At 34.3% G+C, this 22,307-nt stretch overlaps 2 protein-coding genes across 2 annotated transcripts in view; one reads left to right on the top strand and one right to left on the bottom strand.

Moving 5' to 3' along the window:
* The window catches only part of LOC131843615 (uncharacterized), an 82,001-nt gene extending 68,139 nt beyond the window's left edge, over window positions 1–13,862 (top strand). Inside the window, 14 exon segments of the mRNA XM_059192287.1 lie at window positions 7,707–7,889; window positions 8,133–8,324; window positions 9,059–9,247; window positions 9,668–9,874; window positions 10,283–10,471; window positions 10,711–10,920; window positions 11,149–11,258; window positions 11,364–11,507; window positions 11,768–11,971; window positions 12,052–12,150; window positions 12,275–12,415; window positions 12,619–12,828; window positions 12,929–13,073; window positions 13,729–13,862. Coding sequence (XP_059048270.1) covers window positions 7,707–7,889; window positions 8,133–8,324; window positions 9,059–9,247; window positions 9,668–9,874; window positions 10,283–10,471; window positions 10,711–10,920; window positions 11,149–11,258; window positions 11,364–11,507; window positions 11,768–11,971; window positions 12,052–12,150; window positions 12,275–12,415; window positions 12,619–12,828; window positions 12,929–13,073; window positions 13,729–13,862 — 2,357 coding nt within the window.
* A 2,798-nt stretch (window positions 13,863–16,660) lies between these two features.
* Window positions 16,661–22,112, bottom strand: LOC131843614 (uncharacterized). Its single transcript, XM_059192286.1, has 3 exons — window positions 19,279–22,112; window positions 17,049–17,059; window positions 16,661–16,701 (listed from the first exon to the last, which is right to left on the bottom strand). Exons 1-3 carry the CDS (start codon window positions 22,110–22,112, stop codon window positions 16,661–16,663), a joined length of 2,886 nt encoding a protein of 961 aa, XP_059048269.1.
* Window positions 22,113–22,307: the final 195 nt, after the last annotated feature.

Below are 22,307 nucleotides of genomic sequence, written 5' to 3'. Positions count from 1 at the left end.
AGTACAGCCAGTGCGATAGTAAACCATACCCGTATTTTTATATGTATTATATTACGTAAAATTTATGATTGTATTAAATAGAAAAAAGCATTTTCATATGAATAAGTGTAGAATGGAACAGAATTAAGTAAAGTGATATATGAGAACAGTATATATATATATATGAGAACTGTTCCAGTAGTTAACTACTAAGGTTTTTTTCCTTTACGGTCGCAAAATTGACAATAGTAGATAATTTACTCTCGACGCCGCGCCGCCGTTTACGCAATGAATTGATGATCTCATAATAATCAGCGGGTACGGGAAATTACCGTGTTACATACTCTATGCATTTGCATGTCTATTTTATATTTTTAATTGATTATATTGGTTTCCATAGATAATGACTTGAACTTCTGTGATAATTTAACTAATATCACAGATAATATAATATTACTAATATTATAAACGTGAAAATTTAAGAGTATGGATGGATGTTTGTTATTCTTTCACGCAGAAATGACTAGTTTTTGATGAAATTTTACAGTAGGTTAGAAAGGTTACATCAGAAAAATATACAGACTATAAATTTCATGCTTCTGTAGCAGCGGGCAAAGCTAGATAGATGAACAATAATATAAAAAATGTAAAATATAAATATTCATAAAACATGACATTGCATTATTAAAGCCATTTATTTTATTTCAACTGTTCAATGACACTATCAGTTTTCCTAAAATAAACAAATAAGCAAAAAACAATAACTCTGTTAAAAAATTAACAATTAACAAATTGTAAATGGATGCAGTCCAATTTTTATTAATAAAATTTAGTAAAAATAAAATTAATATTACAATATTAGATTGTTTTCACACAACTCTTCGTCTTACTTTTTTTCCTCCTTACATGTAAACAAATTTGCCAGTGTTACTAACTAAATATACTAAGTTAAATAATTTTATTATTAAGGAAATCGGAAAAATAGAATATCATTATTACAATTTCGTGTTTTAGTAAATTCGTGCATACTTTTTATGACAAAAACAACTTTATGTTTTAATCATAGATTAATATAGGTAATAAAAAAACGAGAATAAATTAATTGCCATAGATGCTATATTATTATTTACAATTAATATTACATATATTACCAATAATTCGATATATTAATTTTATGATTTCCTATGTATCAAATGACTTCTGGACATACAGGATAACTGTTGTAATGTAACAGATTTGACATATAAGTTTCTTATAGAATACTAGTATTATTATTATTATTAATTATTGTTAATTCATTTATTTCATGCCGCTTTAAATACTGACATCTTATAAAAACAATAGATACGCGTATATCACAGTAACGATTATAATTGTATATAAGTTTGAACTGCAATGTTTCGATCCTCATGATCATTTTGATTAATAAAACTCATAATCTCAAGTCACTTAAAATTACTAAATTAGGGTATTTGCTATTTTAATCGCTATGTTTACCTATTCATTAATTTGTTCACTTACTAGTTGATTAATTTGTTAAACAAAATACAAGCCACTCAAAGGTTTAAATGGTGTTATCATCACAATACTGTTATGCTAATTGTATGTTTGTGCAAACAGGTTCACAACTAATAAAGTTACCGTCAATTTAATCCGCTTCATACAAGTGTAAACTCTGACGCACGTTAATACATTTTTTTAATGATAATATATTAAAAAGAACACACACACGAACTGTTTGAAGTTGAAGTTTATATTGTTTTAATAATTATTGTGAATTGTTGTAACAAGTGCACGAACAGTGACTATAAAACTGATAGTTGGCCTTGATGTAGAGACAGTAGGCGATTGTTTGTAACGATGTTGAAGTTCATTTTGTTTGTAGCCCTTGCGGCTAATGTGATATTTATAGTGGCAACGACAGGTATGAAATATGTATTGACCTTTTGAACAGAACCAATACAACGCGTAATGGTGCTTCAGTTGTAGTCTAGTGGACAAAAAATTCTAACTTTGGAATATAATTATTACTCGATACTGCTGCTTTGTTATAATAAAATTGCCTTTAAACTATTTACTTATATAATAAAATATATAATAAATATTGCACTTAGTCTTTTTGAAGTCAATGCAATGCTTTCTGTAAAGACTTAGAGTAATGTTTTGTTTGTTGTATGCTATGGTATAGTATTTATTATTACTTGTGTTAACGTAACCACTGCTTATAACATTTGCTTTTAATAACAATATTATTATTATACTTCAGGATACACTCGGTGAATTAATACAGTATTCACTACTTATGTTACTACATGTTTTAAAAAATGTAATGATTTTTTTATTTAATGTATTTAACAATTCATTTACCGCTATTTTTTATTGTAATGTTGGTTACAGTAGTCTTTTGATGATAGATCATATTTTTTTTATATTAGAACAAAATAACTCTACAAAAACGAAGAACACCAGCAATTCAAGTGCAAGTTCATCGTCATCGTCATCAGCAAGCAGCTCGTCAACATCTAATACATCAACATCGAGCTCTTCGAGCAGTCAATCTAGTAGTTCTGCAAATGAATTATCAAATTCTACTTGTTCTAATGATAACAAGGGTAAATATTACAAAAGTAACATTAAAAAATTCCTTAAAATATTGTTTAATAACAAAATAATATTGCAACTTATACTGACAATATAGAAAGTCGATACATTGAAAGTGTATTACATAAAGACATTAAATTTAAATTCTAATATTTTCTGTTGCAATAAATTTAACCATAAATATTCGCTAATATATCTGTCTGTATGTGTCACTCAAATCGATAGATTCCATGGATTAGAACCGTACCCCTCAGATCGATCCCCCGTCCAATTCAAACGGGGATCGAAATTACGACGGCCTGAGCCGAGGTTCGAACCCCTAGTGGTGCCCTCAGACTAAAGTCGTATCCGTCGGGCAGGAGTTGGCCTTCAGCTGCTCCATAAGTCCTTCCGCGGGTTTGGAGTGCCATCTGCACTCGCCCCATAACGTCCGGTGAAGCTGTAAAGGCCAGCTACGGCCAACAGCATTAGAGTAGTCCGAAAATAAAAAAAAGGATTAGTACCGTAGTATGACATCGTAGTCTTCCCGAATGGCAACTCATAAGCATGGGCGTTATATTATAAAAGTAACCGTTATACCACATACCATAAGACGGGCCATCAGCAACTCTATTATTTTAAGAAACCAACGTTGCAACTCCAGTCATAACATCTTCAAATAATTCTTCTTGAGATAAAACTGGGCAGGAAATAAAATATTACCTATTATTATATTACGGCCGAAATATACCGACATTTTCCTTAACTATTAATAATTAGTAAATGCTGAAACGGTGGATTATAATTAACGGTTGATTATTTGAATAAATAACTAGTTTAATAAAATGATATCATCTTATAATAATTGTAAAATAGGAATTTTGTCCATGTTTTAAGAAATAATAATTTTTATTCACCCATATCATAAGTGGTACCTATTGATTTAAAGTTAATGGAATGTCTAATTTGTAATATTATACATATTATAACATATAGACACTAATATGTAATTAAGTAACTTATGGAGATTTGGTTTGATGCTAAGCCGTTGTTTGTAGTGAACAAACGTATTTTAGATAAATAGTTACACGAACACAAAACAATATAAAACGTTTTTCTGAAGGAATAAAAATAAAATAAAATTAATATATATTTGTAATCTAAACTTATATTATATATAACAGTTTACAATTATTTTTATAAATATAAATAAATAATTTTCGTTTTTAGGTAAATGTACTAAACCAAATGAGATTTACGAGATATGCCCGCCTAAATGTCCATTTAGGACATGCGGCATCGATGATCGTCTAATTGATTGCATCCCATCACCACAACCAGGTGACCCTGACTGTCCACCTGCAGCATGTCGATGCCAACCTGGTTTTTTTAGAGATGACAAAGGAAATTGTGTAAAATGGGAAAAGTGTCGTAAGTAAATTTAATTTTAAGACTAAAATTAGAAATAGTATAATATCCTCCGTGGTAGCAACACATGACTGGTGTCATCGTCATCATAATATAACGTACTCGGTGTTGTTTATATATATATAGGCGACGGTTATTTATCACTTACCATAAGGTATTCAAAGGTGAGGTATAGGTATTAAAAGATGTTACAGAAAAATAGCTTTATGTTGTTCATGTAATGCATGAAATTAATTTACAGCTGTATGCAAAAATCCGAATGAAGAATATGATCCCTGCCCAGCCCCTTGTCCACCTCGAAGGTGCGATGTTGATGATCGGGTAATTCTATGTATGGTTCCTCCAAAACTGGGCGATCCAGAATGTAAACCCGGCTGCCGGTGTTCAGATGGTTACGCTAGAAATGATAAGGGTATCTGTGTTCCTAGGAATCAATGCCGTAAGTTTTGTATTTTACCTTACCTGATTTTTTACACTAGACATGAGATTTCTGATGCCATTTAAGTTAATGGTATGCTGATAACTTGTAAATGTAAAGGTACGAAGAAATTAAATCGCCTCGTCAATGCTGGTCATTTCGCCAGAAATTTCGATGGTTTTCAGAAGAGAACCACACTAATGTCGACCTAATTACATTACTGGTAATGGAGCCTATAGTTTCCATTAATAGCGATTCCGTCCTTTGTGCTACATATGGTGCAGCATATTCGTTATTTCATGTAGAGTATCATTGTCATATAGGTGTGGTGACTAGTGAATGGCAATGTGAATACGCTCTTTACGTGTAAAATCATTGTGATTAATTCGTAGTGGGTTTATGGTGAGCTAACCAACTGACTTTATTCTCAACTAATATAAACACTTTCTAACCTTATTTTAGCAATGTTACCTAGCCAGTATGTAGTCGTAGTACAGGTGGTTATTTACAAATTATTAATTGTATACTTTTATATTTTAGCTCAGAATCAATGTAATAGACCTAATGAGGAATACGTCAAGTATCCAGGTTGTTCACCTCAAACTTGCGACAGTATTGGAAAAATATATCATTGTCCATTAGAAACTGAAAGCAATAGCAAAGGTGCCTGCCGTTGTAAAAGTGGATATTATAGAAATCTCGTTGGAGAGTGTATCACAAAAGATGAGTGTTGTAAGTAATGGTCGACAATTAATAATGATTAGCATACTTTGACAAGCTAATAATAAATTATGAAACAATATAAATAATTCTGAAAACTTATTGGATATTTAATAATTACGACTGCATGCAACTGAAATGCGAATGTTGAGATGGATGTGTGGTGTGACGAGGATAGACAAGATAAAGAATGAATACATCAGAGGAAGTATGAAAGTGGCACCGATGTCAGAGAAGTTAAAGAGTAATCGTCTATCGTGGTATGGGCATGTAATGCGTAGGAATGAAGATCATATCCTAAGGACGGTGTTACATATGAATGTGGATGGTTATAAGGGTAGAGGAAGACCGAAAAAGAGATGGATGGACTGTGTGAAAGATGATATGGTGAGAAAGGGAGTAAATAACGGAATGACTGCGAACAGAGATGAATGGAAAAGAAAAACATATTACGCCGACCCCAAATAAATGGGATAAGGAAGAAGCAGATGATGACAAGATTCAAGCTTTAAGATTTTTGAGATATGTGACAAATATAAGCTTTATATTTCATATGCTAGATAAATACATATTTTTATGAGAATATCATTTTTGTATTACGTATTGTATCTTCTAATTATTCAACATGAGGTCTATTTTAATTGTGTTTAAGTATGTTTCTCGCTTAATTTATACGAGACTGTCTGTTTTTTGTCTGCGCAAACGAAGATTGACGACGTACCACACGTTTGTGGTTCTATTCCCTTCTGTTAGCAAAATAAAATAAATTAACAACGAGAATAAGTTTTTATAAATAAACTAGCATTATTCCGCGAGTTTTACCTGATGGTTAATTCGTCATTTAAAAGAAATAGCAGCCATTCTGCGCATAACTCATCATTTGTGTGTGTTCAATTATTTTCTTTTACTTTGCTCAGCTCCTGAGTGGCGTACGGAATGTTTATGATCTATTAATCTTTATTAAGAAGTAAGTTATGAAATATAAAAGAATCAAATTCTAATCTTAGTTTCAGACATTATCATATCCAAACAAACTTCATAGTTCTAAATATTAGTAGATATTTATTATTCGATTTATTCACCTATTTATTTTAATTTCTAATACAATTTAAATTTCATTTAGTGATGTGTAATCGCACACATGAATACTTCACTTGCGGCGGAGAATGTGACAATGTTTGCTCTACAATACATCAACAGAACAAGACGAACTGTCCTATACAGAATATACAATGCAATCGAAAATGTTACTGTGAAGATGGTTATGCTCGAGACAGTGACAACAACTGCGTACCTATTGAAGATTGTGAAGGTAATAATATATACTCTTATAATATTTTTTTGTTTTTTTAACCTGATATTTTAATAGCAGCCTATAATAGTGTATAAAAATAGTGTCAGATTGTACTGACCTTCAAACGATTGCTGTAATATTTTTAGTAACAAGGATTAGTACATCAATTATCAGGCCGACCTCAACGTTGGCATCTCTGGAAACCATTATGGCTAATTATTGCTGATTTAATCAAGATGGGCTATTTGACCTTACTTCATACTCATTCTATCAGCGCGTGCCCTATTTCGTATTCTGGTGAATACGAAATAGCACACGCACAGAAAAAAAATCTTCATAACCTAAAACGTTTTATATATAAACATGAACTCAGTAATAAGTTAATGATCTGACGAAAAGCGGTAACTGTTTATGGACATGATCAACGTACTATATTGTATGGAGACTACATTGCATTGAATCATGTATTAATGACAACCATGAATTGTCATTCTTAAGTAATAAGGATGTCGTAGTCTAATAGGAGACCCATATCAAGCCTTTTAAACTGGAATACCGCTTAAAAAGCATTTTGTTCGATAACACAGATAGGCGTGGTCACAACTAAAATGAAGATAAGTTTTCATATTGAAAATAAGACTTCAATTTGAATAATAAAAAGTAAGTCAAGGTGTGACACAAAAGTTACATTAGTTCTCGTGGATGGTAACCGAAACGCATGAGAGATATCATTGAGCGTCACAGATGTGCCAATAGCTTGTTTGCGATAGTATTAGTAACGTTAAAACAAATATTATGAACAATGTAGGTAGATATATACTATTGGTCTCTGTAATTAATTATATCGGTATTATAATTATTCACATGTATCAATAGTATGTTTCATACTGTTTATATGATGACTTTAATTTTTTGTTTATCTTTAGTACTTACTAAAAAAATATACCGACTATTACTATAATTAATTCTACGCCATGTGTAGTGATTTCATAATATAACTATATCAATATATGTACATAGAGAAAATTAATGAGGAATGAAAGAAAACCAATATTTTTATGGCTACTTTTCTTTGTCTAAACTTAGAAATAGAAATTCCAACTGTGTAAGGCTAAATCACTTGCGTTACTAATTAGTTGCGTTCGTTTTAAATACCTAAATCTATGTTTACGAATGAATTCAGTTACAAAATATTTAATAGTAATTCAGTAAAAAACATATAATTGAAAGAATTGGAAAATATATACATATATATGTAACCAAACATTTATATTTCTTTCGGAACAGGTTCATGTGGTGGAGATCCAAATGCTAGGCCTGGTTGTGGTAATTGTAGGAAAACTTGTGCCAACTACAATAGTACAGACCCCATCATGTGTATTCAGATATGCTACGAAAATGGTTGTGACTGTTTGCCTGGATACGTAGTTGATGGTAATACTGGAAAATGTGTGCTTCCAGAAAATTGTAGTAAGTATAATAATAACACTTCATACGTATCTTAAACTATATTTTACAATAGAAAAATTTTTAAAAAAAGCTTGTCTGATAATAAAACTTCTATCACATATGAATATAAATACATTATAAGCAATTAACATGTTCTCTATTTCACGTATGTGTATTTGACTGCGGGGTATTGTTTGTTTTTAATATCTGTAGATATTATTTACTTCTAACTGATGGAGATTTAAGAAATATAATTTATTTTAGCACCTGTTTGCGGAAAGGATGAAATTTATACGAGTTGCGTAAATGGCGGCTGCGAAAAGAAAAACTGTTCACAACTTAGAGAGCTAACACTGTGTATAGATCCAATTAAATGCTTGGGTGGATGTATTTGCCGCAATGGCTATTTGAGAAGCCGAAATGGTACCTGCGTACCAATAAATCAATGTGACCCTGGTATGTATTCATTATTGCTATTACCTATTAAATAATGAAAAGTCATGTGACTTATTACTAATATCTATAATTATTTTATTATTGATAATTTTGTTACTTAATGACGAGATCCATAATGCTAAGACAATTACAGGCTTTTTTGTAGATTGTAGTGTATTGTAATTTGTAGATTGGAAGTGATTGTAGTGAGTAACCGTATTGATTTATTTGAAATATTAATTGGTTCGGCAATTTTCAGAAATTTGGCCTAAAATAACAATTTGAGTTAATCACACTTATCATTAAAAACTCTAATTGTAGTATATACTTTTGGTTCTTTTTTAATTAATCTTCTGTTCATGCAAGCCAGTATTATTATTCTTTTCTCAAAAACCATCTATCGGTACACTATAGTGTTCTATTTATGGGTTTAATCATAGATGCACAGAAAGGGCAAGTAATACAGGTCGACATAACTCGTAGTTGTCGTGCTAGTAAAGAACGCTTTCTACGAATTATCTCATAGTTAACAACATGTTAAGTATAAATTTCTAAACCTTATGTCGAGATATTTGTTTTTTGTTCGTTATGAATAAAAAAAATACTGAATCGATTTTCAAAATTCTATCAACTATAGAATGCTGTATCAACTAATAACATGGTCTTTATATTATAAATTATTAGATATCATTACAATAATTGCATCAATGTAAAATTGGGACGGACCACATCTATAAAACACCATTATTTTACAGGCTGCCCAGATGGGGAAGATGCTTCGAACTGTCCTCCAGTCGGTTGTAACTCTGAGTATTGTCCTACATCAAATAATTATACGACATATTGTCCAACACCTCAAATATGTGGGCAGCCAAAATGTGTATGTGAATATGGAAAACGCAGAGATAGAAAAACTGGAAAATGTGTTTCTAATGAGGACTGCCGTAAGTGTTAATCATTTATCTGATTGTAGTGTATACAAGCCCATTAACAACTGACTATAATTATCATTGTAACAATGTACTTATTACATCAACTTGATGTATTGACTGCAACATTATTTTAATTCAATTATAATATATTATTTAATAGCATTCGCCAATATATACGAGATAACGTATTAAAAAGTCTATCGCCTATAACGCTACACACACGACCTATGTAAACCTAATATTGAATAAATAAATATGATTGATTAGAATCTTTTAATTCGTAGTTTGTAGAAATGTGTATTTATTAAAATTTATTAACTATATGTATTTCTTATTTAAAGTAGATAATTTTCAATAAAAATTGCAATAGAGTAAGTATGTATATGGCAATGTAATTTTATCCAACGTAATTTTAATGCATTAATTTTCTAGCACCTTTTGCTTGCATTGAGCGCAATGAATCATATTATGATTGTCCTTCCACGTGCCCCGGCGAAGATTGTATAGATTATTTACATAATTCAACCTGTCCCAATTTTAATATTCTTGTAAGAGTACCATGTCAGCCACACTGTCGTTGTGATAAAGGATACTATAGGAATTCTACTGGTTTTTGCGTGGACAACACCCAATGTACAGGTGAGTTGTAAAGTATTTTCTCTTAAGAGTTTAATAATATTTAGTAGTGATTATTCCAGAATATCAATAATATACTAATATTTTTTTTATTTGTTTTATGTTGATCATAACGTGAAAATGGAAGCAGATGTGTATAACTATGCTTTTTCTATTGTTATATATACAGAAAATTAGAAGAAATAAAACTGTTATGTTTAGTACTATAGTATATATTATTAGATATAAATATATAGATTATTCCCTATCTATATATTCTGTTTCAGTTTCTGGAATATACTAGAAATTAGAGAATAAATATTAAATACATAAAATATATAATTATACGCAAGATTTAGTAGTAATTTCGATTTTTATTGTAGTCCTCATTAATTAAGTACTTCAGTAATTCTGACCTTCCATTTTTTCCAGAATGTCCTGAAGGTGAAATTTACACTAAGTGTGCCCCAGCACAATGTGATTCTGAGTACTGTCCTATTTCTAGAAATGAACCTTTATATTGTCCTAGTACTAAAGAATGTAAAAGACCAAGATGCTTATGTGGTTTCAACAGTCATAGAGACAGACTCACTGGCAAATGTATTCCAACGTCTGAATGCCGTATGTATCAAATAATATCCCGTATTAGCCTTATACAACAGCTTTAGTAACAGAAACCTTAATAATATATATTTAAATGAATCCCAACGTGATTTATGAAAAATATGTATGTTGATCAAATTCTTCAAATGATTTATTGTATACTTTATAGAATCATTAGTGTACTTGTATATTGTAGTGCCTACCTACATATAAAATGAGCTTATAAATGGAAACTAACCTAGTGAAATCTTCCGCAGCTCCGTTTCCTTGCAAGGGGCCTAATGAAGAATATCAAACTTGTCCACCGGTCTGCCCTGGGCAGAATTGTTCAGATTACATAAACAACTCCACGTGTCCCAAGATTGGTAGAATAGGAATCGTGGTACCCTGTAAACCACAATGTCGTTGCATCAATAATACATACAGAAATACAGATGGCATTTGTGTGCCCGCTGATCAATGTACACGTGAGTGAGAATATATTATTCCGTAATACTAACATTACTTTTTATTTTACATACCCTACCATACGGTCTGCCAATATCAAGATCTATTATGACCTCTATTGCAAAAATATACGATACTAACAAGCTTGTACAAATCAAACATATCTATATGACAAAATGTTAAAAATGACAAAATTGTATCCTAGATTTGTAATGTGTCCTTCAGTAAATACTTTCATATCTTTATAGAAGTAACAACTACTCCAGTAACACCTTGTCCCAGTTCATGTGAAAATGTCGATGACGAATTGAACAATTTAGAGCAAGGAAACACTGGATTTACAGGAAAATTCTTTTATGTAAGCTTGTTTGTTTTATTTTTGCACTTTAATTTTGGGAGATTTATTTCATTAATAATCGGTTACGTTTATGTTCATTTTGGCATTTATTTTTTTACATTTCAGGAAGTAGTTAAGAGTCAGCCGGGAGTTAGCGTTATTATGTCAGCATTTTCTGTTTTAACTCCTTTAGCGGAACTGGCACTGTATGCTTCAGGGTCTTCACTTGAGGAGTTACTAAATGTTCTCAATGTTCAAAATAAGGATGAGGTAGATATAATTAACATTCTTAAAATAATTTACAGTACGAAATTAATAATCTCTACAGCTAAAAATATGTTTATTAAATACACAAGAATACTCTATAATTAGTTTTACACATTTGCTTTTTATGTATAATTATTTCTTAAGATATAGTGTATACAATTCTATAAAGAAGTTATTCCTTTGGCATAAAATTAAGCTGCACTGCCTTTATAACTCCTTATATTCTTCTAAACCTTTCATTTAAAAGACTTTTTTCTATTCAGATACGATGTGTATTTCCGAAAATTATAGACATTTTGAAGGCACAACAGAACAATACATTAGATTTGGGTGCTAAAGTATTTGTTAATCAAGATTATCCTCTGACTGATGAGTTTAAAAATGACACACGAGATGTGTTTGATGCTGAAGCAGAAAATATAAACGTAGGTGACCCAGATAAAGCAGCAGCGACCATCAATGACTGGGTAATTATTTTATTAATATTCTTTCATTAACCATGATCATAGAGACTAAAAGAAGTATTATATTATTATATTTATTACAGGCTGCCGAAGAAACAAGAAATAAAATTACAGATCTTATTACGCCAGATGAGATTACTTCTTTAACACGTTTAATTTTGGCCAATGCCATCTATTTCAAGGTAAAAAGGATTATTAATATATTTATAGTGAAATTAATAATTTTAATGAATACTATATATTCTTTAACAATAATACTAATATTCTTTAACTATATATTCTTATACTCTTTAACTATTATTTAAGGGTACGTGGAAAATACAATTTGACCCTAAAAATACTAAGGATCAAGATTTTTCTGTAACCAAAAATGACGTCATACAAGTTAAAACAATGCAAGTAAAGGAAAAATTTAAATATGCGGAAAGTTCTGATTTGAATGCAAAGGTAATTTAGTTTATTTAAAAATTAACGAACTTAGTGCCATTTATTTTAAAGAAGAGTACATATGTAGATAACCACACAATCATGAAATGCTGATTACTATAGGATATATTTATAACTACGAAGACAGAGAGAGTTTAAACCAGACAGTAAAGTATAGACTAGTAGACTATATATGTTTATGACAATTATTTTTTTACTTTCAGATTATTGAATTGCCCTATGTAGATGATATAATAACATTTGTAGGTATACTACCTAACGACATTGAAGGTTTGCCAAACTTACTTGAAAAACTTCAAGATCCAAATGTATTTAATGCAGCTATAAATAGTTTGAATCAAGAAATTGTTACAGTTTCATTACCCGTTATGGATATATCCACAAAGATAGACTTAACAGAAATTCTACCCAAGGTATGTACTATAATATTTTTATAAATTATAAGTATAATCTCGTAGAATATTAAATAATAACAATGATAAAGATATTCAACATACGCTTTTTTCATTTAAGGTTAATGTTACTAAAATTTTCAAACCTGAAACATCGGGCTTAAGCGGTATTATAAAATCAAATGAACCTTTGTATGTTTCTGATGGCACCCAAAAAGCTACAATAACAGTTAACGAACAGGGATCTGAAGCTGCAGCTGCGAATGGTATGAATATAAACAAAATACTCTATTTATTAATAATAGCTCTATTTTATATATTAATTTTTAGTCTTAATATTATTTCATGAACTATATTTAAAGTAATTGTATATCATTTACAAATATGAGTAACAACAAATACAATTATTTAGAATAACGATGTATATATACGTAGTGATAATCTTTACAAGAGACTTTGCGAGCCACGATTACCAATAGAAATTAATTCGAGGTTCTCTGGATTTAACTCTATTAATTTACTCGTACCTTATTAATCTATTTACAGTTGTAGTGGTTTCAACTAGAAGTCTTCCGAAGCCTCCTGTTACAGAATATGTATTCAATGCTGACCATCCATTTGTATTTTTAATAAAACTAGATAATTTAATATTATTTAATGGGGCATTTGTACGATAAGGTGACTATTAAAATTAAGCCAGCATTTGGCATTAATAAATTTAAAGATATTGCTTTATTTAACTTATATAATCTTAAAATTAAATAAGTAAATTGCAAGACAATCTTAAATTACGTGGCAATAATAGCTTAATTTATCGACAATATATCTGCTTCTGCAGATTTTCTGCATATAGAATAATATGTAAAATGGTTTCCTATATTATATTATTTGCTATTTTCTCATACACAATATATGTTTCAGTTGTCGTCGTATCAACATATTCTGCTGTATCAAATCCTCCACCGGAGTACTTCTTTAATGTCGATCATCCTGTAGCTTATTATATTTTATTTGACAATATCCCTCTGTTTTGTGGAACATTCGTAAAACCATGATGCTTACATAAAAGTGTAGGAGCACGCTAATAATAATAAATATTTAAAAATTATGTCATCCTGTTTAGAAAGAAGAATTAGTAATTAATAAAATTAAATATTTTGTAGACATACTGTTGATATATCCGACATATTTGTTGTTATTTCGAATTATATTGTATTATAAAAATTTCAAATAAATTATTTGGTTTCCATAGATTTTTATTATATATCTACTTCTAAATTTCGTCCTATATATTAAGAAGGTATTTATAATATTAACAGTTTAAGGTATCTATTTTCCTATTCATCCGTAATACCCTAATCATTTATATTCCTTACAAATATTCTTCTTACCATTTGTATTAATATTACCAAAGTGGAAGTGAATTCGTTAATGATGCTTCCAAATAGATTAACCAGTTATTATTATTAGCATACATGTAGTAAGTACTAGAGATGAAGAAAGAAATATTATTTTTTTATCACGATTAATACACAAATCATGCTGAATCTATTAACAGAAAATAAGGCGAAACTTCGGTCTACTAATCAAATGACTGAAACAAATATATATCCTATAGTATGAGAACCAGTAGTAGATAAACAGAGCATAGGTTTTCAATTTGCAATGTAGATTATTGATAGAATGAAGTGAAACGAACAACAAAGCAACAGCAAATGCGACTAAAAATGGACTTAGTATTTTTTGCAATATAGTTACAGAAAATATTTTTCATAGGAAATTTTATAAAGTCTTTTAAATAATTGTACAGGACTGGCAGGTACGACAATTTCTTATTTTTAAATATTTAGTTCCTATGGTTTTGTTATTATTCCTTCTACTATTGCTATTGCAGACATAGCTTGTTACAACAAATATTTTTATAATATGCTGTTACTTTTACATATTGCGTTTTTAATTACCACCATCATTGGCTGCATCGACCCCAGCGCCCAATACACTGTGTATTGGGCGCTGGCCCACACAATAATTATATCTACAATCTATTTACCATAATAAATATTATTATATCTATCTAAAATTACATGCATATGTAATGAATGATAAAATCATTCAAACAGAATGATGGAACCATATTTTATTAACATACTATCCAGAATTGAAAAATGAATACACATCTAATTCTTGATAGCAATGTTTTGTAGTTTATACGGCCGACATATGTCCCTAAAATTAAGAGAAATATCGGACGGCATAAAATCGGCGCCAGAGGGCACACTGAAAATTCGGTTCTGAATTCGCCGTATACAAGGGTCTAGGAAGCGACCTAGAGAGCACCGATATTACCCTTGATTTTAGAGTCGTCTAAAGGACGTTTTAGTACTCATAAAACATACCGAAGACTAGGACCGTAGAACTACCGAAATGGGCAACGATTTTGATATGAAAACATTTTATAGTCTTATAAAATATTTTGTTTTTTAATAAAGTCAATAATATCTTCCAGGCAACATTAGAATAGAAAGTAGTGTTACGCATTACGCAAGTTGAGGTTTAACAATAATAGTAAAAGGTAATTATTGATAATTTTGCACTCTATTATTAGTTATAGTGTGTACGAATATGAATTATTTTGAAAAGTGTTGTAGGTAATTAGTTATTAACCTTCATTGAAACTAAAAACACAATGTATGATAAAAGCAAACAGTAAAGGAGGATTTAAAATAAAAAACTAACGCAGTTGATTTATCATCCACGGTAAATTTCTTTTATTTGCTTTTTATTGACTTTAGAAACAAAAACATTATTATGCAAATAGTAACAACATCATTTGTATGCCGTGTTGTTACAGGTGTATGAATTCTGTTTATTACCCAAGTATAAAAGGGGCAATAATATGTTTTTAATACAGAGTCAATGTTGTTATTCATTTAAAATGTTGAAGGTACTCCTTCGCATAGCTTTTGCAGCTGGTTTATTCCTTGCGGTATTATCTTCTGGTATGAAATATAATTATATTTTAATATATTTTTTTCATATTTCTGTATAAGTACATACATATCTTCACGATTATTGTCCCAGATGGGGTAATCAGAGACATTGGTTACTGTCGATGTCGGTTAACATATATAAATAGTTTTTAATATGAGTTTTTTACTACATACAGTTTTTTTTATATACCCCTTTCTTTTTAAGTCAAACATCTATATCACAATGATATTCAAATTTCGAGTACATACTAATAATAGTATTTTATTGAAAAAAAAACATTTAGATATTTGCTTTTCTTGTGTGCCTATTCTCTTCATATTTATATTTTCAGAAATATGTAACGAAAATGAAAGATGGGTAGAATGTCCCCAGACCTTGTGTATACCATTGACATGCTCCCAAGTGAAATACTCCGTACCATGTCCTGTCCTTGGTCCAAGGGGTGAATGCCCAGGAGTGGCCGCTTGTATATGTAATGATGGCTTAGTGAGGAATGAAGATGGCGTTTGTATCCCAAAGAAAAAATGTAGTAAGTAAATAGAATAATAAATCTAAATCAACAAGATAAGAAAAACGCATTCACTGTACTGATATTTTTTATCTATAATTGGTTTATGAACAGACAAACACAAGATACATAAAAATAAATAAAAATGTTTTGAATTCATTATATAAAGCAAAAAGTTATTCCTATAAATATTACAAAATTAAAAGTGTAACTGTCTGTTTCTTAATCTTTTTACTACTAAACGGCTAAATGATTAAACAACTAGGCTTATCTTTTATCCCAAAAAAGAAGCAAATAAAGTCGCGGTTAACATATATCGCGAAGCCAGAGGCAGTTCATGTCTATTGGCGACGGTTATCGCATTGGATCCGGTGGACCTTTAGCTTCCACTTTAGCTATAAATTATGCATAATTTCCAATAATAGCCACATATGTTGATCCTAGAAAATATTAAAATAACAGCCATAAACATTATTAAATTTGTATAGGTACAAACTAATAACTAGAAAATTAAATGCTGAACCAGCTATTCCAGCAATAATTGGAGGGGTATGGACAAAGTACGGTGAAAACATGGTATATTTAATTAGGTAAAAGTACAAATAAATAGACAAATATTAAAGTACGTTTAAAAAATATCGTATATTTTACTTTTAGAACCGCTACAACTTGTTTACAACGCAAACTCTCTCTTTGAGAAACTAGAGCTAATAAAAAAGGGTCTACTTTGTACTATAATTACTTTTTCCTTTTCTGAAAATTAAGGATTTAATGAATATCTTAATATTCAAGGTACCGCATAAAGGCATTGACAAGCTATCAAGCAATACACCGATCAAGGTTCCAGGCAAGAATGTTTTTAATTAATGACAAAAATGTTAAAATTTTTAGGATTATTATAATTATAATAAAATTCATATCTGGGACGTATATCTACTTTTATTTCTCTTAATACATTCCTTAAATGTAATAAAACAAAATTAGACATCTCTCAATATATTACATTTACCTATTAAATGTAGGTACCTATCAATACTTTCAATACTAAATAAAAATATTTTTGTTAAGAAACGGAAACCTGTATTTTTTTCTTACATTTTATTCCTTTTTCCTTTCCTTCTACAAAATGACATTATTAGAGAAGAATACTATAGTGGTATTGTTATTTTAAAGCAAACAATGTAGGATATAATACTGGCATGATATCATGCATACAGGTGTAAAAAATAATGGCAAACAATATTGTCAATGAGTGCGTCGTGGTTCAGTAGTTGATTAATTCAACTCACATTACCTAAATATTTATAATTATTTGTCTATATAAATTCTTGATTAACCCTCTGTTAATAATAAAGTATATTTTTAAGCTATTGTAATACTCATAGCTGAAAACTTCCTTTCATAGAATATGGTAAAATCGCGTTATTTATGAATACAATACAACATAATATACAGACGTATATTGTATTATATCATTATTTGTGTCAAATTCGTAAATGCACAATGCATTTACGAATTTGACACAAATAATGATATATTTACAAACTGCCTAATTATATATTTACAAATTAGAATGAAGACTAATAACTTAACAATAAAATGAGTCGTATCAAAAAACTAATTTGTAATTATTCAATTACCATCGGCTTACAAATGCAAATAATTAAAAACAGATACAGATATCCCATTGTAACTATATTTCATTCAAAATTTAAATTATTGATTGGAAAGGATTTATTGTTACATGTATCTGTTGTATGCTTTGACTAAAACTACTAATTGGCTGTGTTGTTACGGATATCTAGTACTGACGTCCGTAGGTATTAAAACAGTACAATATTTATAAATGAATCAGATAAATTTCGTTTACTATTGTACATTAATTAATTTACAAAATAAGATACAATATTATTATTTAAGGGAAGATAGGGTTAACTTTTTTATAAACTTTTAATTAAGGTAATTTTTCACAAAACGATGACGGACGGACGTCCGTGGACGTCTTCCGGGCTGCGCTGAGGTCACTCTGGTTCTTCTGCGGATCTCCTCATTTCTGATTCGATCACGCAGAGTAACTCCGAGCATACACCTCTCCATTGCCTCTGACTCTGAGCTTGTTGATGGGGCCCATAGTTAGCGACCACGTCTCTGTTCCGTAAGTCATCACTTGCAATACACATTGGTCGTAAACCTTCGTCTTGAGACACTGCGGAAATTTGGAAATCGAAAAGATATATCGGAGCTTCCCGAACGCTGCCCATCCGAGTTGGATTCGACGATTGACCTCTTTCTCGAAATTGGATCTACCTAGCTGGATAGTTTGCCCTAAGTATACGTAGTGATCGACAATTTCGAGCATTTTGCTAAGGTCTTCCAGGGTCTCAGCCATGACCACGATATCGTCGGCAAATCGAAGGTGATTTGTGGGGTACACAATTAAAAGGTCTTCGATTTTCAAAATATGTGGACTGTATTTCAATTTGTTTCTTATTCTATGGGTCGGCCGGCCGGAGTGGGGTTTCTTGGTCGTTGCGCCGGCGGTGGTTCTTCGTCGGTGGCGTATGCGTAAGAGAGCGCGATCGAGAACCAACCCGCCTTTTACGGGCGCCCGAGCGCGTCCTTCCCCACCCCCGCCGAGCCGTGCGCGTCGGCCGTCCCACCCTCCCGACAATTCCTGCACATGTCGGTGACCGACGGGCCGGAACAGCGAATACGCACACATTTAAAATTAAATACAATAGTAACAACACAAAAAACTACAAAAAACCACGTGCGACTAAATGCCACATGTTCAGGCTACACTAAAGCTGTGATCCCTAAGAATTTACACAATGGGCGGACATAGAATTCACAGTATCTATGCCGCTACAAAGGGTATATGGTACAAACAATAGTCTAACCTAAACAATAGTCAAAACACTGGAAAAATACAAATTTATACACAAATTTATTTACATATTTTCGATGCCGACTCGTGGTCCGCAACAGCCTCCCCCCGGCGCAGATCTTCGCAGCCCTTATCCCTAGGGAGGACCACCAGCCTTCGGGTCGGCCTTCGAAAAATTCCCTCGCGTTCGTCCGTCCGTCCGCGTTCACCGCAACGCCACTTGACCCATTTCCCCGCTTCGGCGGGGCGCTCCCGGCCCAGCTTCCATGCCCGTCGCCTGTATTCTTCTGCGAGCAGCAGCACCTGTGCCGGGGTCCTCCTCACTCGGTCATATGAGGAGAACCGCATTCTGTCCATTACGGGCTTTGCCTTCGCCCGGGCACGGGCTACTGTCTCTGCAGGGACGGGCTTGCTTTCCTTGGGTCGTTCTTTCTCTGGAGCGTATACAAGCGCCGGCCCGACGGATCTGTCGGCGGCGGTCCGTATTGTATATCTCGCGCGGGTCGCGTCGTTAGTTACGTCGTGGGCGGTCGGTACCCAGCGCCACTGTGTTGGTTCTGTATGTTCGGCGCTTTCTGCCATCCGGCGGGCCGCGTGTGGATTGTATCGAGCGGTGTCGTTCCTAGTCCAATGTAGCGTCTTCTTCGAGACCGTCCATAGGAAGACTTCGGCCGCGCGACGACGTCCTTTCAGTACGTCAGCGGCCAGTCGGGGTCCTACCAGGCTCGCCTGAAGCTCCATCCGGGGTATACTCTGCGCTTTCATGGGCGCTACCCTCGCTTTGGCTGCTACCAGGACGACGTTAACGCTACGATCCTCGCGTTCCGTCCTCCAATACGCGGCTGTGGCATATGCCTGTTCGCTTGCGTCCGTGAATACGTGCAGTTGCGACCATTGGCTGTCGTTCGTGCCATACCATCGCGGCAATCTCAGTTCCTTCGGCGTCCTCGCTCGCTGGTCCTCACTCACATTCTCTAGCAGGCTCGGTCGGTTTGTATTCCAACCCGCCAGCGTGAATCCTATCACGCCATGAACCTCTACTACCTCTCGTATGGCGCGGGCTGCTTCCTCTTCGGAGTCAAAGCTATCGACCCAGTCGTCCATGTAGTGGTTCCTTGTTATGGCGGTGTACGCTGACGGGTGCGACTCTCGGTGCTCTGCCGCGTTCCTGTCTCGAACGCTGTGTGCGATGAACGGTGAGCTCCTCGCCCCGAAAATCATTGAGGTCATTACGTATTTCTGCGGCGGGTTAATCCTGTCATCTCCTCGCCACAGAAACTGTTGTGCTGCTCTATCTTCTTCCCGTATCTTAATCTGCAGGAACATCTCTCGTATGTCCGCCGTGATAGCTACGGGCTTCTCGCGGAAACGGTATAACACACCGTTAAGCGACCGTAGCATATCTGGCCCATCCAGCAGTACGTCGTTCAAGCACATTCCCTTCGAACGGGCCGCGGCGTCGAATACGAGTCGCAGCTTTCCGGGTTTATTCGGATTCGTCACTCCGAAATGGGGAAGGTACCACGCGCGGTCGTTGTTGAACCGGTCGTCGGTTACTTTCTCGGCGTAACCCTTGTCCAACAACTTGTTTATCTCCGCGGTATACGCCAGCCGGAATTCCGTAGAGCGATCCATCCGCCGCTCTATTCCCCTCAGTCGGCTCGCTGCCATGTCGTAGCTGGGAGGTAGAATGACGTTATCTCTCTCCCACGGCAATCCTACGACGTATCGCCCATCCACCCTCGTCGCTGTGCGGTTGAATGTGGCGACGGCGCGCTCCTCCTTGGCAATGGGTAATCTCTTCGACGATATACCCAACGCGTCGATGTCGTAATGCGCTTTTATTATGCCCTCTATATGCCGCATGTCTGGCTCGGCGTTGCGCTGTGTCAACCGCACGTGGAGGACATGTTCCTCGTCTTCCACGACACTTCTGGGTACCGTTCCGTGGATGACCCATCCCAGTCGTGTCAGCGACGCTGCGGGTTGATTGTGCCTTCCTGTGAGCAGCTTCCGCGTAACAATCAGATGCCAGTTGTCTGACCCGATCAAGACCTTGGGTCTGGCATCTTCGTAGCACACTTGCTCGCAAGTGAGTTGTCGCAGGTGTCCGTACGCGAGTATTTCCGGGTTCACTCGCTGCGTTCCTAGGGTGAGATCCCGGATCGTACGCGCCCTCACCGAGTGTTCTTCGTCCGTATGGTGTCGCCCTCTGATGATGACATCAGCCACTCGGCTTGAGGCTTCGTGCCAGCTCGAGGCCGCTCCCTGAATTCTCAGAGATCGCGTCGGACCTTCGGCTCCGATCTGTTCTGCGATCTCCGCATCGATGAGTGTAACCGTCGAGCCTTCATCTAGCATCGCGTACGTCTCTACTTCGCGTCCCGTCTTGCCTTTCACGATGATAGGACACACCTTTAACAACACTTGGCTGTTCTCTGGCAAGCGTGCTGCGGCTGTAATCGCGGTGTCCTCTTGCCGCTTCGGCGGTTCTTCTGGGGGGTGCAGCAGGGCGTGGTGTGGCTTACGACACTCTCTCACACCACATTTGCGTGCCTTACACTTGAACCTTCTGTGCGTGCTGTTCATGCATTGGAAGCACATCTTATTTGTTTTCGCCCACTCCCATCTGTCCGATAACGACATGTCGTTCAGCTTCTTACACTTCGGCGTTACGTGTGCGGCGCCGCAACAGAGACATTCGGTACTCTGTTCGCTCTTTTCTACGGCGGCGTATACGGCCGCGCCACGATCCGTCATCTGTCGCCGAGGTGCCGACATCGTTGCTTTCGGTATGGGTTGCCTAGTGGGTTGCTTCGGGGGCTGCTTCGTGGGTAGCGCGCTCGTTCGTCTCGTTGGTGATGCTATTCGCAGATGTCGGGTCATGAGATCGGCTTCGCTCATTAAAAACTCTGCCATCTTGATGATCGTAGGTCTAGTGTCCTCCTTGTTTTTTTCAGCGTAGTGACACCAGTGGACCTGTAAGTGAGGGGTCAGCTTCTCTGACACTTCACTCTCAAGCGCGGGATTATGTAGGAATCTCGCCCCCTGTCGATATCCGCGACGATGGTGGTGATGTTCTGTAGTTTAATGGCGAAGTCAATCACCTCTGTT

Source organism: Achroia grisella, unplaced genomic scaffold (assembly GCF_030625045.1).
Source record: "Achroia grisella isolate CSIRO2021 unplaced genomic scaffold, CSIRO_AGI_Agris_v1 utg327, whole genome shotgun sequence".
Classification (NCBI taxonomy): Eukaryota; Metazoa; Arthropoda; class Insecta; order Lepidoptera; family Pyralidae; genus Achroia; species Achroia grisella.
Note: the sequence above shows the minus strand (reverse complement) of the source record. Positions and strands in the feature narration are given on the sequence as shown.